Consider the following 17,740-nt stretch of genomic DNA (forward strand, 5'->3'; position numbering starts at 1 on the left):
AGTGTGTGTGATGTATGGAGCCGTGTATAGAGGGAGAGCTGAGTGTGTGTGATGTATGGAGCCGTGTATAGAGCGAGAGCTGAGTGTGTGTGATGTACGGAGCCGGGTATAGAGGGAGAGCTGAGTGTGTGTGATGTATGGAGCCGAGTATAGAGCGAGAGCTGGGAGTGTGTGATGTATGGAGCCGGGTATAGAGCGAGAGCTGAGTGTTTGATGCATGGAGCCGAGTATAGAGGGAGAGCTGAGTGTGTGTGATGTATGGAGCCGTGTATAGAGGGAGAGCTGAGTGTGTGTGATGTATGGAGCCGTGTATAGAGGGAGAGCTGAGTGTTTGATGTATGGAGCCGAGTATAGAGCGAGAGCTGAGAGTGTGTGATGTATGGAGCCGGGTATAGAGCGAGAGCTGAGTGTTTGATGTATGGAGCCGAGTATAGAGGGAGAGCTGAGTGTGTGTGATGTATGGAGCCGTGTATAGAGGGAGAGCTGAGTGTGTGTGATGTATGGAGCCATGTATAGAGGGAGAGCTGAGTGTTTGATGTATGGAGCCGAGTATAGAGCGAGAGCTGAGTGTGTGATGTATGGAGCCGGGTATAGAGCGAGAGCTGAGTGTTTGATGTATGGAGCCGAGTATAGAGGGAGAGCTGTGTGTGTGTGATGTATGGAGCCGTGTATAGAGCGAGAGCTGAGTGTGTGTGATGTACGGAGCCGGGTATAGAGGGAGAGATGAGTGTGTGTGATGTATGGAGCCGTGTATAGAGGGAGAGCTGAGTGTTTGATGTATGGAGCCGAGTATAGAGCGAGAGCTGAGAGTGTGTGATGTATGGAGCCGGGTATAGAGCGAGAGCTGAGTGTTTGATGTATGGAGCCGAGTATAGAGGGAGAGCTAAATGTGTGTGATGTATGGAGCCGTGTATAGAGGGAGAGCTGAGTGTGTGTGATGTATGGAGCCGTGTATAGAGGGAGAGCTGAGTGTGTGATGTATGGAGCCGGGTATAGAGGGAGAGCTGAGTGTGTGTGATGTATGGAGCCGTGTATAGAGGGAGAGCTGAGTGTGTGATGTATGGAGCTGAGTATAGAGGGAGAGCTGAGTGTGTGTGATGTATGGAGCCGAGTATAGACGGAGAGCTGAGTGTGTGTGATGTATGGAGCCGTGTATAGAGGGAGAGCTGAGTGTGTGTGATGTATGGAGCCGTGTATAGAGGGAGAGCTGAGTGTGTGATGTATGGAGCCGGGTATAGAGGGAGAGCTGAGTGTGTGTGATGTATGGAGCCGGGTATAGAGGGAGAGCTGTGTGTGTGTGTGATGTACGGAGCCGGGTATAGAGGGAGAGCTGTGTGTGTGTGATGTATGGAGCCGTGTATAGAGGGAGTGCTGAGTGTGTGATGTATGGAGCCGAGTATAGAGGGAGAGCTGAGTGTGTGTGATGTATGGAGCCGAGTATAGAGGGAGAGCTGAGTGTGTGTGATGTATGGAGCTGTGTATAGAGGGAGAGCTGAGTGTTTGATGTATGGAGCCGTGTATAGAGCGAGAGCTGAGTGTGTGTGATGTACGGAGCCGGGTATAGAGCGAGAGCTGAGTGCTTGATGTATGGAGCCGAGTATAGAGGGAGAGCTGAGTGTGTGTGATGTATGGAGCTGTGTGTGTGTGATGTATGGAGCCGAGTATAGAGGGAGAGCTGTGTGTGTGTGATGTATGGAGCCGTGTATAGAGGGAGAGCTGAGTGTGTGTGATGTATGGAGCCGTGTATAGAGGGAGAGCTGTGTGTGTGTGATGTATGGAGCCGTGTATAGAGCGAGAGCTGTGTGTGTGTGATGTATGGAGCCGGGTATAGAGGGAGAGCTGTGTGTGTGATGTATGGAGCCGTGTATAGAGGGAGAGCTGAGTGTGTGATGTATGGAGCCGGGTATAGGGGGAGAGCTGAGTGTGTGTGATGTACGGAGCCGGGTATAGAGGGAGAGCTGTGTGTGTGTGATGTATGGAGCCGAGTATAGAGGGAGAGCTGAGTGTGTGTGATGTATGGAGCCGTGTATAGAGGGAGAGCTGAGTGTTTGTGATGTATGGAGCCGGGTATAGAGGGAGAGCTGAGTGTGTGTGATGTATGGAGCCGTGTATAGAGAGAGAGCTGTGTGTGTGTGATGTATGGAGCCGTGTATAGAGCGAGAGCTGTTTGTGTGTGATGTATGGAGCCGTGTATAGAGCGAGAGCTGAGTGTGTGTGATGTATGGAGCCGAGTATAGAGGGAGAGCTGAGTGTGTGTGATGTATGGAGCCGTGTATAGAGGGAGAGCTGTGTGTGTGTGATGTATGGAGCCGTGTATAGAGCGAGAGCTGAGTGTGTGTGATGTATGGAGCCGTGTATAGAGGGAGAGCTGAGTGTGTGTGATGTATGGAGCCGTGTATAGAGGGAGAGCTGAGTGTGTGTGATGTATGGAGCCGTGTATAGAGCGAGAGCTGAGTGTGTGTGATGTATGGAGCCGTGTATAGAGGGAGAGCTGAGTGTGTGTGATGTATGGAGCCGTGTATAGAGCGACATCCTGGTCCTGTGTCCACTTCCCCAAATTCTGTCCCCGTACTATGGAGCCCCCTTGAAAATACTGCAACCACACAAGTAATACTAACTGTATATCTCCCCCATTCTAGACTCTAATGGGTGCTCAAGACTTTACAGGACACCCCTCACATTGTATAATGACCCCGATTGTGCCGCCCTCCTAATAATGACCCCTAAATGTGTCCTGACATGTAATAATACCACAAACAATGCTGGCCCCCATTATTCCACACTACATGATGCCCCCTCAGTACCCCTATACTTAATACCCCTAACTGTGGCCCCAGTCTAATGATGCCTGTCATGGAAGGACTTGTATCCAGTGCGGAGAATTGGGGAAATATAGGACAATTGGCGTCTCCTGAAGTGTCCGGCAGCTTTTTATGACATCTCGGAGTTTTTACAGCCTGATAAACTCTGACCTGAAGACTGGACTGTGCAGACCCCAAAGGACACTGGGTCACAAAGAAACTGTTTGAATATTCCTGGACCCTCCCCCTCATTAACACTTTGTCCAATCATGAGAAACAATTTTAACTAATTAGTCAATGGGAGGTTCTGAAACCTCAACCTGATAGATGCAGGTAAATAGGGATCACTCTATGGGGGCTGCCGGACAAGCTGGGGGGTCCCATATTTCTCCCACCTCCAGGGAATCAGAGTATTGGTAGTAATCACAGATAACGGTCCTAGATAATATATTGCACTTTAACTTACCCCAACCCCTTACCACTAAATAAATAACGGAGGCAGAGGCTCGTTGTTGGGTGGAAAACGGTCACATTGCTTTTAGTTGACACCTTGTAGAAGAACAGTTGGTAAATTCACCCCCATGGTTTTAAGGCACAACAGGTCATGAATGTTGACACCACTAGGAGCGTTATTCCCAGCCGGAATCCCAACTAACAAGTTGACCACCTGGATAACACAAAGGGGTTCAGGCAGACGCCCAATAGAGAGACTCATGAGTCTGTTCCCAGATTGATTTGAGGTCCTGCACCAACTCTTATAGCGCAGAAACATCTGAGGGAACGGACAGAGGAAGAGGTGGACGCGCAATTCGTCCATAGACCATAAAGACAGGGGCTGCACCAGCAGACTCCGAGTCCAGGGAGTTATAGAACTCTGCCCACGGCAACAAAGAGGACCAGTCATCCTGACGAGCAGAGACGAAATGACGAAGGTAATAGCCCAGAGGTTGGTTAACTCTCTTTACCTGTCTATAAGATTGCGGATGGTACACAGAAGTCTAATTTCACCTGCAGCTGGTTACATAAAGACTGCCAGAAAACAATGTGTAACGGAAGTCCGTGTAGCCGAAACATGTGGGTGAAGAACAGGTTGGCAAGGCGAGGAGCTGACAGCAGACCTGGCAGCGGGACAAAATGAGACATCTTGTAGAACCAGTCGGTTACAACCCAGATGAAGGAATTCCCAGAGGAAGATGGAAGGTCCGTGGCAAAGTCCATGGCCACGTGAGTCCACGGACAGATGGGTATTAGCAACAGCATCAGGAGACCTGTGGGTTTGAGGTGAGATGGCTTATTACGAGCCCAGGAGGTGCAGGAACCCACAAAATCCCGTACGTCTTGGACCAGATCTGGCCACCAGTAGTAAGGGGAAATGAGGGTTTACAGAGTGCTGCACCCCAGAATGCCAAGACATTCTTGGCAATGTCCCCAAGTCAAAATCTTCTTCCGAAGGGCAGGTTGGACGTAAGTCTTGCCAGGTGGGAGCTGCCGGAGGTCAACTGGAGCGGCCACAACCAGCCGTTCAGGAGGGATGATATCCCCAATAACATCAGAGGCACGAGAGAGCATCTGCCTTGACGTTCTTCTCAGCAGTCTGGAGGTACAGGAGATTCTTGTGGTCAGAATATACACTGACCGGTTGATGAGCTCCTTCCAGAAGATATCGCCAATCTTCCAAGGCAAGTTTAATGGCCAGGAGTTCCCGATCTCCTATGGAGTAATTCCTCTCAGCCGCAGAGAAGGTTTTCGAGAAAAAGCCACAGGTAAGCATTTGGCCTTTGGGCACTTTCTGAATGAGAACAGCTCTGGCACCCACCAAGGAGGTGTCAACCTCAAGACGGTTTCTCTAAATCTGGTCGCGTCAGAACAGGAGCAGAAGCAAAGGCAAACTTCAGTCTAGAGAATGCTTCCTCAGCCCCCGGAGGCCAGAGTCTGGGATCAGCGGCTTTTCTTGTTAAGGCCACAATGGGAGAAGAGAAGTGTCCAATGAATTGCTGGTAATAATTTGCAAAGCCCAGGAATCTCTGTATTGCACGAAGTCCTACTGGGTGAGGCCACTGAAGTACCGCAGACAACTTGATTGGATGCATCTGTAGGCCTTTATCAGAGATGATGTATCCAAGAAACGGAAGGCTCTACTGATGGAACTGGCACTTCTCCAGTTTGGCATAAAGACAATTGGCCCTTAGGCACCTAAACACTTGGCGTACATGGACTTGATGAGACTCCAGATGAGCAGAGAACACCAAGATGTCGTCTAAGTAGACTACGACACAGGTATATAGCAAGTCTCTGAAGATATCATTAACAAATTCCTGAAATACTGCAGGTGCATTGCACAGTCCAAAGGGCATGACCAGGCATTCAAAGTGCCTGTCTCAGGTGTTAAAGGCAGTATTCCACTCGTCGCCCTCACAAATGTGGATATGATTATATGCCCCTCGAAGGTCCAATTTAGAGAAAACCTTGGCACCATAGAGGCAGTCAGAGAGTTCCGTGATTAAGGGCAGTGGGTACCAGTTCTTTACCCTCGCTTTATTGAGCCCTCTATAATCTATGCAAGGGCGGAGAGATCCGTTTTTCTTGGCCACAAAGAAGAAATCGCCACCGGCAGGAGAAGAGGATTTGCGGATGAACCCCTTCTGCAGATTCTGGCCGCAATTTCAGGCATGGACAACGGGTAAACACTACCTTGTGGAGGTGATGTGCACGGCAGAAGCTCTATAGGGCAATCGTAGGGACAGAGTGGTGGTAGAGTCTCTGCTTGCTTTTCAAAGAAGACGTCAGCATAGTCCAGCTGAGCAGCGGGAAGACCCTCGAGACTTGAGAGACAAGGAAGATGGCATAGCAGAGACCAGATGGAGAGCCATGAGACAACGAAACTGGCATTCAGGACCCCAGCAAAGAACATCCTTGGTCTGCCAGTTGAGGACAGGTGCGTGTAGCTGTAACCACCAAAGTCCTTATAGAATGGAGGATGTGGAACAGGGAAGTACATAGAAAGACAGTCTCTCTCTTTATGTAAGGCACCAATTTGCAGACATAGTGGTTCAGTGCGATACTGGACTGGGTCACAGAGTATCTGCCCACTGACAGACAGAATAAGCCATGGCTTCTCTAGACGAACCACAGGGAAACGATGCTGGGAGACCAGAGCGGTATCCATGAAATTCCCTGCAGAGCCGGAATCCAGGAAGGCCGAGACTTGAACCAGACCACTAATTCCAAAACTGAGCAGAACAGGAATATGCAGACGTAAAGATGCTTTGTTCTCACCTAGGGACACTTCTCCCAAGAACCCTAGGTGAGTGCGTCTCTCTAGACGCGGAGGACGGACTGGACAAGTCTGCAGAAAGAGTACTGGCGCAATAGAGGCAGAGATTCTCCAGACATTGTCTAGTCCGCTCTTGGGAAGTCAGCTGTGCTCTATGTACCTACATGAGTTCCTTGGAGGAAGATAGAGGTGGATTTTTAAAAACCTGGGCCAGATGAGGAAAGGTCAGGTCCTGACTGGCGCTTGATCAAGATGTTGCTCTTTGAAGTGATCAGAGAAGTTCCAGCAGGGTCCGGTTCCTACACAAGCCTGACTCCCGCCACTCAAGTGGCCGTGGCGTATCAATCATTTCCATACACCGCACCGAAGCTGGTGGAACCAGCTGTATCGGTGTATAAAGACAGTTCAGAGTTAGAGACAGGGGGAAGAAGCCAACAATGTTTTCTCATTGTAAGACAACAGGATACGTTGCCATACCATCAGGTCCTTCCACAGGGATCGAGTAATAGACAACAAAAAGGCATAAACTGAGATACCTGCAGGGCCGATGAACAGGAAGTCATCCAGATAATGAATGACTAAGCAATGGCCAGACTCCTGATGTACCACCCTCTCCAGAAATGAACTGAAAATCTCAAACTATCGACAGGAGATAGAACAACCCATAGGCAGGCGAGCATCGTATATTGCCCATCCATGCAATGGTGGTGCAATCAAGGTGTACTGTCAAGAAGCAGAAAGCCAACTCAATGTCGGACTTCACCATCAGGGCCCCTTGGCCAGCAGTGCGCAATATCGAATGACACGTACATCACAGAAGTCTCCTCAGGAAGGATTCCATCATTCACCGAGGAGCCCTTGGGAAACTACAGGTGCTGTATTAGTCGATAGTTGCCCGGTTCTTTTTTGGGGGCCACACCCAGCAGGGAAAATTTTGAAATTTGGAAAAGCATGGGCGGTGAAAGAGCCGACTACGCGTCCCAAACTAACTTCTTTAAAGTCCTTGTCTCTAAGGACTTCAGGAAATTCAAGAAACCAGCTCTATCCAAAGAGAAAGGAATAAAGAAACCTTACGTAAACCCCCCCCCCCCCCAGCAATGTGGCTGTGTCTGGTTTGTTTGCGTATGTGTCTAGCCACGGCTCCATCTCGGCTATGCTCACAGGGGTCCTTGCCGGGTTGAGGACCTGCCGGGCTTAATGGGAGGTCTCGGGCAACGGGATGCGGTGTGAGCGCCGTGGCAGGAGGAGCATTCGTGTTTGTACTTACACAAACCAAAGAGCCAACATGCTCCGGGTCTACGTATGGCCACTGCAGTGAGGGCTGCACTGGAGGAGGGGGAAGTAGCCGTGGGCTGAAAGGAAGGCTTCTGCGAAACCATAAGGCGCAGCCACACATCTTCTGCGATCTTCAATGATGGGCGCCGACTAAAATCTTTGTTGTACCGCCACCACTCAGACACCCGATGAATCTTGTAAGATGAATAAATCACGTCCATATATGTGAAGGGCTTGGAACAGCATTCCTGGTGCTTCCGCCCCATCACACACTCCAGCACCGCAAACACTTGCAGCCAATTATTTATGGTCTTAGCAACCCTAGGCTTGCAGTCCTGGGGTTTGTCCGACCAAACCCTCCTCTCCTTATCAATCATATGCAGGTCAACCGTAACTAAGGACCATATGTCCATGTAAGAATTAGCCCAAATCTTTTCTCTAATCTCAGGTTCCAGATGCAAACCCGAAGGGATAACTGCACAAAAGACCGAATATGGACTCCAGCCAGTTGAGGTGTAGAAGCCAAGGAGTAGGCGGTAAGGGCATTAAAGGGAGGGAGTCTGTCCAGCAGGGTTTTTAAAGACTGCAATATCTCTGCCCCCACCCCTGCCTGACTACCCTGCCCTGCCCAAGCCCCAGCAAATTGGAAATCACTGGGTAAATAAAGCACCTGCAAGAGCACTAACAGGTTACGGCTACGATAGCCAGGCACCTTGATTCACTTGTTGACATGTCAGAGGAAGACGGTGAGCGCCATCTGGAGGATCTGTACCGCCTCTTTCGGCAGGATGATCCAGAGTACCTGTTGTGATCAGAATAATAATGCTCTAGAGTTGCTGCGTCGCATCGAGCATTTCGGGTGGGTGAAATAGAGCGGGATCTGCTGGACCTGTAGCGCAGGTTGTGGATCTCCTTCCTACTAGCTGAAGGCACCATGACTGCAGTGGCCCAAGGTGCCGGTGACAGCGAGCAGCCAGCTGCTGAGGGAGAGGGGGCTCCGGCTGAGGAAGTGAAGGGGGAAGGGTGGAGCTACTGCCGAGACGCATGGCGCCTTGGGGGTTTGATCCCTGAGCGCTGCTGCATCTCGGTGCAAGCGGGCCCCAGTGCGCATGTGCGGGCCTCCGCTGCGTGCCGGGATCTGTGACAAGGAGAGGGGGTGAGGAGGGAGACGGACTGAAACAAGGCGGTGGCCACAATCTACAAGCAGACCGCCGGGCAGGCTGAGGCACAGCCAGAGGCGGCAACAGTGCAGCAGCCGAAGAGAACTCAGGGGCCACCAGCTGGGACAGCCATGCAACACCTTCCCTCTACACATGGTCCTGTAGGGGCCACAATAAAGGGATCGCCCATGATACCTGGCAGGGATGTGCCCCAAGAAACAGTCTCCAGTTCTGCCTCACAGCTACTGCAAGATTGAGATGAAGATCAAAGAGGCCCAGACCTGGACACAACCCCCTTTTATAAGGTAGACTTGGCGAGAGTGGGAGGAGACAGCCCCTTTGAATCATGGGTAAACCACTAACCCACCCCTCTTCCCTAAAGTGCTTTTAACCCTTAAATCCCTGCAGTAAAACACTAGTTTGTGCGCACCCTCCTTATATAGTCGGGTTTACACTTCAGGAATTTCTTTTATTTGTAAGTTTCTGTTATTTTTCTCTCTTTTTATTTTATCACTGTTTTCCTGTGTTGTGTCATTTTATTTTGTAATTCTTTTGGGAGGCGAGAGCGGATGTAGAGTGGGACACTTATTAGTCCCAGTGTAAATTCAGTAAGTGGTGGCAGCAAATACTCAGAATTGGAGTGTGAATCTGTATGAGGTGTGATTTATGCTCTATTTGTGTCCTGAGTGAAAGGTGAGCGCAGGTTTGAGTAGGCAAAATTAACCCTTACTGTCGCACCCCAAGTCACGTGATGAGCCAGCAGCGTCCTCTGTGACAATGCCTCCACACTTCTATAATGTCCTTACACCCCATGCCAATGTATTAGTCCCATAGTCTATGCAGCTGTAATGCCCCCACACTCCACACATCACTGTAATGTCCCCACACTCCACACATCACTGTAATGTCCCCACACTCCACATCACTGTAATGTCCCCACACAAAGTATTGCATTTGGTGCAGCTGAGCGCTGTACCAGACAGCGAGGGGCGCTGTAGTTCCAAAACCAGAAAGCCCAGGGCTTATTCGCACTGTGGTGTCTGAGCTACAGCAGCTCCTCTTCTAGATACCGGGCTGTGAGCACCTCTGCCGAATGCAATCCAACCAGACACATTGGACCAGTTATCTTGGCCTGTTGCCTTTGCCGTGTTCTGGAAGAAAGGAACTGTGATGTAACGTTTACATCCATTGTCTCATCGTGATCCCTGGAAGCCGCATAACATCGAGTGCCTCCCTACTACATCTACCCGGGATCCTCACATCTGTACATAGGGGGCGCCCCCGGGAGAACTGTTTTTTCCTCTTTCTTGTAATCCACCTGTTGGACACCTTCCCGGAGTGGACGATGCCTGCTCCACCTGTCCTAAGCGACAATGACCAATAAGCCGCGCTCAAGCCAGTCACTCAGGTACCAGGGGAATCCAGCTGCCCCCAAGTCAAAAGGTCAGGCCCCACTGGGGAATGTTGCATTTGGACCATAGTAGATGGTGAGGAATACAATAACTGCACCCATGCTAAAAACCGAGGCCCAAACCCGTTCCTACGGAGCACTGCCCATCTATATTTAATGTTCAAAAAAAATCATATTAAGCATGAAACCCGCCCAGTCAGGGTGAATTCATGTGGAAACGTCTGAATGATAACCTCAGCCGACAGAAGAGAAACAGGAATCACACATAGGGGCACATTTACTTACCCGGCGGGTTCTCCGTCGCTGATTCGGGTTCTGCCGGGATTCACTCAGGTCCGTGCGCCGATATTCACCAGGTGTCGCTGCTGCGCCGAGGTCCGCCGGAGTTTACCTGCTTTTTTCTGGTGTATGTGAGTGCTTGATCTTGCGACACAAATGGCTTTTTAAATTCTGCGGTTTTTCCGAATCCTTCGGGTTGTCCGGTGGCCACGCCCCCCCGATTTCTGTCGCGCGAAAGTCGGCGCGATTGCGCCAAAAATCGGTCGCGTGCGCCACAATCCCGTGAAATACAGTGCAAAGCGGAAATATTCGGGAAAAACCCAACGGATCCGCGCCTGCGGACCCTTAGTAGATGTGCCCCATAGTGTCTGGTAAGTTACCGCTCTGTAACGCACTATTGTTCACCTCTGAGTTTTTATTATTTTCATAAATGTGCAGAAATGTACAAGAGAAAGATTCCTCTTTCTATGGAGTCACATAACATTCGGTTGCTGCCCGTATTCATTTTGGCAGATGAAGCGTTAATGTGGACATGAAACATTTTGACTAACAAGTCGCAGACAAATTCACAAGCAGAAGACAGAAAACGGACAAAACAGCAAATAAAAAATTGTCAATAAATTAGAAAAAAACAAATAATTTTATAAATAATTACGATTTTCCAGATGCTCAGCAGAAACATATCCTACGTCCTGGTCCGATCTCTGTGCACTGGTGCTGGGCCCATAGGAAGGTGCCTGAGCATTAGGTTCCCGGACTTTCTTTTCTTCTGCTTCCTGCGTCTGCGGCTGCGTGGATCTATTTCTGCTCTGCACTTCTGGTGATGACCTCGGGATGACCGGACGCTGACCCTGACTTTCCTGACCTTCAGATATTTCTTGGCCTGACACTAACCCGGCCTGTCCCCCATGGACCACGTGCCCAAACCAGTCAGTGGCACCACAGTCAGCGACCATATATTAGTTCTGTGCTTGCTGCTAAGCTACCTCCACGGGTGGACATGGCCGCCTCTGCCCTACTGCTGCCCCTCCCAGTTAACAAAAAGAGCAGATACATAGGAGGGAAGTCTCATTCTTTCCTTTAAACCTTTTCTTTGTTGGGATCTACTGCTGACTAGACATAAAAACTACATCAAAACTACAATAAAAACCTTCTAAATTGCTTATCGAGTTCTCTCATACAGTAAGGACCAGTTCACACCTGCACCGGGGGGTTTAGGTAATCTCTCCATTTAAAAAAAGCATCAGGAAATGAAAAGCAGAAGGTAAACGCAAGGTCTTCTGTTCACCTTCCAATCCTTATAGACCGGGAACCCACCAAACACAGGTGTGAACTCACCCCAACGAGTATTTTGTGAGAAAAACGTTTTTCACAGTCTGGATATGAAGATGTTTGCCCTGTGTTTTTATGCGAGGGCAGGGCATCTCTTATGTATACTGCTCGGCCACATGTACATGATTGTGGCTTCTCTACTGTGTGAATTCTCTCATGTTTCACAAAATCCAAATTTTAGATCAAACATTTTCCGTATTCTAGATGTGGGAACGACTTCTCTCCGATGTGAGTTTTCTGATGTAATATTAGAGCTGACTTTTGGTAAAAACACTTTCCACAAACTGAACATGAGAACGGCTTCTCCCCCGTGTGAATTTTTTGATGTAGAAGAAGACTCGACTTCTGTGTAAAACATTTGCCACATTCCGAACATGAAAATGGCCGCTCTCCCATGTGAATTTTTTGATGTAAAAGAAGAGTCGATTTCTGCGTAAAACATTTGCCACATTGTGAACATGAAAATGGCCGCTCCCCCGTGTGGGATCTCTGATGATCGACAAGATTGGATTTCCGAGAAAAGCACTTTCCGCATTCCAGACATGAGAACGGCTTCTCTCCCGTGTGAACTCTTTTATGTGCCAGAAGATTAGATTTTTTATTAAAACATTTCCCGCAATCTGTACACGAAAATGGTTTCTCCCCTGTGTGAATTCTCTGATGTTTAGAAAAATCTGAACTATGAGCAAAACACTTTCCACATTTTGAGCACGAATATGGCTTCTCTCCCGTGTGAATTCTCTGATGTTTAGCGAGCTCTGATCTCTGGGCATAACACTTTCCACATTCTGAACACGAATATGGCTTCTCTCCTGTGTGAGTTCTCTGATGTTTAGCAAGGTCTGATCTATGGACATAACACTTTCCACATTGTGAGCAGGAATACGGCCTCTCTCCTTTGTAAACTCCTCGAAATTTTACTGCCTTTATGAGATTTTTTTCTTGCTCGACTGTCTGGGATGAATGAGAGGATGAGACATGTGTAATAGGAGGATAGGGAAGGGCTGGGGGTATATCTTGGGGTGTCTCTGGGCTGGTGTCGTGTTCTCCACATATAACTTGTGTGATATCACAATCCTCGGTTTTAAAATCTGAAGACATCACAGGGTCCTCCGAGCTCCTGGAGAAGTCGTCTGCCAAAAGTAAATAATAGAACATTAAAAACACTTCCATTAGTAACGGACAGTGGAGTATAATATGGTAGGTTCGGGCGGCAGCCCAGGGTCCAAGACTTCTAGGCGGCCCATGGCCACCCAATCCACCCACCAAGTTCAATCCTGCCCTGAAGAGGTAATGAAGAAAGGACATCCACCACGAATATCCCCCATAAATGTGTGCCGACCCCCACATACAGTGTCATACAAATGTTACCCCATAAATAACCAAACTGCTGGATGTCATGTACGTTCACTGACTTTGTCTATTACCTGGTGATGTGAGGGGCTGGTGGTCCTCCATCATGATCACGTCCTGGTACAGGTCCTTGTGTCCTTCTACATACTCCCACTCCTCCATGGAGAAATAGACGGCCACATCCTGACACCTTATAGGAACCTGACACACACAATGGCTACAGTCATCCCCCAGAGCCTCCATTACTGGATCATGTCCCAGCATTCCCAGCAGTGTCACCTCTCCAGTCAGCAGCTCCGTCATCTTCATGGTCAGTTCTAGGATCTGGTCATGTATCAGGGGGTGAGGCCGGGGGATGGGGCGCAGGGGTCCCCCCCATTCTTCATACACAGGGGCCGGACAGCGCTCACTAGACGTCTTCTTCACTAATGTGTAATCCTGGTTATGGGGAGACAGCGGGATAATATCCCCACATCCATGTCCCATCCCCCACCACCACATGATATGGGGGGCTCTCACCTCTCCTGTCAGCCGGTACAGGATCTCTAGGGTGACGTCTATTATTGTCTCCACCATCTTGTTTCTGTCTTTCTCCATCGCTGATGAGTGAATCAGGATACAGAAGATACAGAAGATGTCGGCTGAGGATCCTCTGTTCTGGGAATCTGAATAGAAAGAAGAGAAGACGATAACGACAACAGAAACACAAACCTCGGCGTCTCGGGGGAAGAGTCGCCGGTGATTCCTTTATATTCTGCTGAATGAGGCTCAAATAAGACTGAAAAGAAGGCGACGGACCGAACTTCTGCAGAAACAAACACCAGAATCGATTTATCTCCTCAGATCAATGAGAATCCATAAATATTCATGAACAATGACCATTCCTGTGATCTGGAGACTCAGTCACACCTCCTCCTGCCGGCTTCCAGGACCTGCGGTGATGTCACTGTCATGTGATCAGCAGGGGGAGGAGTCAGGATAGATGAGGCGGAGAATCATTATGTTAGGATTGGGTAACACAGAAGACAGGGGATAGTGTGCCCTGCGCTCGCCCCAACCTCTGTCCCTTCCTATAGCCCCCCCCCCATGATAGACTGTAGGGCGACTAATTGAAGACTCGAAATACACTGGATAAGTGCTGGAAGGGAAACACAAACAGACTGACAAACATAAAACACAAAAGAATGGTAAACTAGCCGGAGTCACAACGAGAGGGAACGTCAGGAGCAAAGTCAGTAAGCAAAGAGTCAATGTCAAAAAACTAGAGGTCACAACAACACAGATACAGAGCGAGTCACACCTAATGCAGAGAGCGAGCGATGGAGGGATCTCACACACCGGCACAGGTGACTAGTGACCTGCAATCTATGCAGCCAGGACCTCCAGAACCTGATAGGACCTGGACAACTTCTGGGAATTAACCCCTCATGGTGCAGAATAACCAAGCACAATCGCAGGCACCATGCAAGGTACCACAAGTCCCAGCAGTCCAGAGCACCACCCCTAAACAGCACAAGGTCCTAGCAGTCCCAGGAGCGCGCACCAGACACCGCAGGTAGCGGACGAGAGGTGGAGTTTGTGCGTAGACGCGCCGGAGGTTGTAGAATGCTACCAGCACCACCAGAAGTCCCAGCATTCTCCTCTGCAAACCTGACAGTACCCCCCCCCCCCCCTGACGGGGGGGCCTTCGGACCCCTAGACCGGAAAGATGGCTTCTGAGGATAGGCCTGATGAAATAACCTGAGTAACGGAGCACGAACATCTCTAGCCGGAACCCAAGACCTATCCTCAGGACCAAAACCTTTCCAATGGACCAGGTACTGCAGGGAGTTACCTACCCATCTGGAATTCACAACTTTTTCCACCTCAAACTCCAGATTCCCCTCCACAATAGATGGAGGAGGGTCAGGAAGAGGCAAAACCAGACAAGTCCGTGGAAAACCAGGTCCCGGGCCGTAGTCAAAAACTAAACTTAAGGAAGAAAGAAAAAATTGGTACTTACCTCTAGCACTCTTCTTCACCCCGCGGCCCTGGCTTCTTCTGTCCTCAGCTTCCCAGCACTGCGGGCAGAAGCGCGTCTATACTGCTGGCGCACTCCCGCTATGATTGTGTGCAGCAGAGAGCATAGACGTGCCTCTGCCAGCAGTGTTGGGAAGAAGCTGGGGCTGCAGGGTGAAGAGGAGTGCCGGACGTAAGTGTTCACTTTATTACCTTCATGGGGCATCCATTGTTAACATTTAATTGGTGGGGGGAACACCCCTTGGGGCATTTTATTAGGGAGGGGAGCACTGCTGAGGGCATTTCATTAATGGGGGAGTACTGCTGGGGGTATGTCATGAATGGGGGACATTTCATTAGGGGGGAGCCCTGCTGGGAGCATTTCATTAATTCAGTGTCAGGAACCAGGGGTAGTGGATCCAATGGACCACCGCGGACAATGACGTAAGCCGACACCTGGGACCCTAAGTAGCACCAGGTTCTCACCAGAGCCTGCCGCAAAGCGGGATAGAGTTGCTGTGTCGTGGTACCACTAGGTCATTCCAATGGTCCGTGGTGGCGGCCAAGGAATAGTACAAAATCTTAAGGCAAACTCATGGTCGGGGACAGGCAGCATGGGATCTGAGTCAGGAACGGAATCGAGGTCACAACGGGAAATCAGGATAGTTGCAAAGGGCATGGAACAAAGCTTTCTCTTAGGCATAAAAGAACAAAGATCCGGCAGGGGTCATCCGAAGAGGTTGAGCATTAATAGGTTGTCAGGTGAGCAGCACCAATTAGCGGTGCATTGGCCCATTAAATTTCAGACGGGCCTGCACTGAAGCGAGGAGACCGTCACTTCAGCGCGGCTAGGTAAGTGAGGCTGCTGGCGTGAGGGGGCACCTGGAGGCACACAGGTGCACCTGCGACCCAGAACATGGGTCACAGGAGCACCCGTGACAGTACACCCACCTACGGCCTCCCCCTCTTCTTGGTCTGAAGAAACCTTGGGGCCTTGTTGTCCTCGGGCTCCAAAGATCTCTCCTCCGGCCCGAACCCCTTCCAGTGAACAAGAAAGTACTGTCATCCTCTAACCGACTTCACGTTCAGGACTTTGACTTCAAAGACATTGGTGGAATCAGCCACAGGAGCAGGAGGAGCTATTTGCCGGGACAAACGGTTCAAGATTACCTGTTTCAAGAGGGAGCCATGGAAGGAGTTCGAGATGCACATGGTGGGAGGAAGACAAAGTTTGTATGCCACACGATTGATGCGCCTTAATACCGTGAATGGGCGCAGAAAACGAGGACCGAGTTTGTAGCCGGGGATCTTCAGATGGACATATCTGGAGGACTGCCAAACTTTATCTGCAGGAGAGAACACTGAAGGAAGCCTATGTTTCCTGTCAGCCTGCGTTTTGCTGCGGACGGATGTCCAAAGTAGAGGGAGCGAGTTTGCTCCCAGATGGACTTAAGATCTTGTACCAGTTCTTCTACAGCAGGAACATCAGAAGGAATGACAAGAGGAAGAGGTGGGTGTGGAAGTCGATAGACAATGAAGAAGGGAGCAGCACCGGCGGATTCAGAGTACAGAGAATTATAAGAAAATTCTGCCAAAGGTAAGAGGGAGGACCAATCGTCCTGTCGAGCAGAGACAAAGTGCCGTAGATAGCAACCCGGAGTCTGGTTGACTCTCTCCATCTGCCCGTTAGACTGAAGATGATCTGCAGAGGACAAGTCCAGCTTGACCTGCAGTTGATTGCAGAATGCCAGAACCTGGAAACAAACTGGACCCCACGGTCCGAGACAATGTGTAGGGGAAGACCATGTAGCCGGAAGACATATAGAAAGACGAGGAGATGACGGCAGACCTGTCAGAGGCACAAAGTGGTACATCTTGGAGAACCGATCTGTTAACACCCAGATGACTGTATTACCGGAAGAATATGAGTGATCATGGCTATGTGAGTCCACGGCATTAGAAGAGGGACCAACGAGCCTGTCGAGGATTGAGACGTGGGTGGTCTGGAGGTATAGGAGATTCTTGTGATCCGTGTAGATACAGACCGGATGATGAGCTCCTTCCAGGACATAACGCCACTCTTCCAAGGCAAGTTTTATGGCCAGAAGCTCCTGATCACCTATGGAGTAGTTCCTCTCTGTGGCAGAAAAAGTCTTTGAGAAGAAACCACAGGTGAGCGTTTCTGGGTGAGGATGGCTCCAGCTCCTACAGAGGAAGCGTCAACCTCAAACTGGAACGGTTTCTCCATATAAGGCCGTGTGAGAACAGGAGCAGAGGCAAAGGCAGACTTCAATTTAGAAAATGCTTCTTCAGCCACCGGAGGCCAGAGCTCAGGGTCAGTGTTTTTCTTTGTTAATGCCACAATAGGTGACATGAGGGAGAAATGTGGTATGAACTGCCGGTAGTAGTTAGCGAAGCCCAGGAATCTCTGTATAGCTCATAGTCCTACTTGGCGTAGCCAGTGGAGAACCACAGACAACTTGGTCGGATCCATCTGTAGACCCTTGTCAGAAATGATATACCCGAGGAACGAAATACTCTTCTGGTGTAACGGGCACTTTTCGAATTTTGCATATAGGTGATTGGCCTTTAGATGCCTGAGAACTTGTCGTACGTGGGCCTGATGGGATTCCAGGTCAGTATACAACTCCAGGATATCGTCCAAGTAGACCACTACACGGATATAAAACGAGTCGACATAAAATGTCGTTGACAAATTCTTGAAAGACAGCAGTCCAAATGGAATGACCAAATACTCGAAGTGCCCATTTCTTCCTTCACGGATGCAGATGAGATTATATGCCCCCTGAAGGTCCAATCTACTGAAGACCTTAGCTCCAAGGAGACGGTCAAAGAG

The 17,740-nt window shown here is 49.7% G+C and overlaps 1 protein-coding gene across 3 annotated transcripts; it reads right to left on the reverse strand.

Annotated features, from left to right (window-relative positions):
* Nucleotides 1-10,562: 10,562 nt before the first annotated feature.
* Nucleotides 10,563-14,869, reverse strand: LOC140114298 (uncharacterized). 3 transcript variants are annotated; one of them, XM_072132698.1, is made up of 5 exons: nt 13,684-14,869; nt 13,405-13,550; nt 13,165-13,323; nt 12,960-13,086; nt 10,563-12,665 (listed from the first exon to the last, which is right to left on the reverse strand). In XM_072132698.1, exons 2-5 carry the CDS (start codon nt 13,480-13,482, stop codon nt 11,710-11,712), a joined length of 1,320 nt encoding a protein of 439 aa, XP_071988799.1. In that variant the 5' UTR covers nt 13,483-13,550; nt 13,684-14,869; the 3' UTR covers nt 10,563-11,709. The 3 variants fall into 3 exon arrangements, with proteins under 3 accessions (XP_071988799.1, XP_071988798.1, XP_071988797.1); XM_072132697.1 differs by having other exon boundaries at nt 13,165-13,550; nt 13,689-14,869; XM_072132696.1 differs by having other exon boundaries at nt 13,165-13,550.
* Between the last annotated feature and the right edge of the window lie 2,871 nt (nt 14,870-17,740).

Source organism: Engystomops pustulosus, chromosome 1, assembly GCF_040894005.1.
Source record: "Engystomops pustulosus chromosome 1, aEngPut4.maternal, whole genome shotgun sequence".
Lineage (NCBI taxonomy): Eukaryota > Metazoa > Chordata > Amphibia > Anura > Leptodactylidae > Engystomops > Engystomops pustulosus.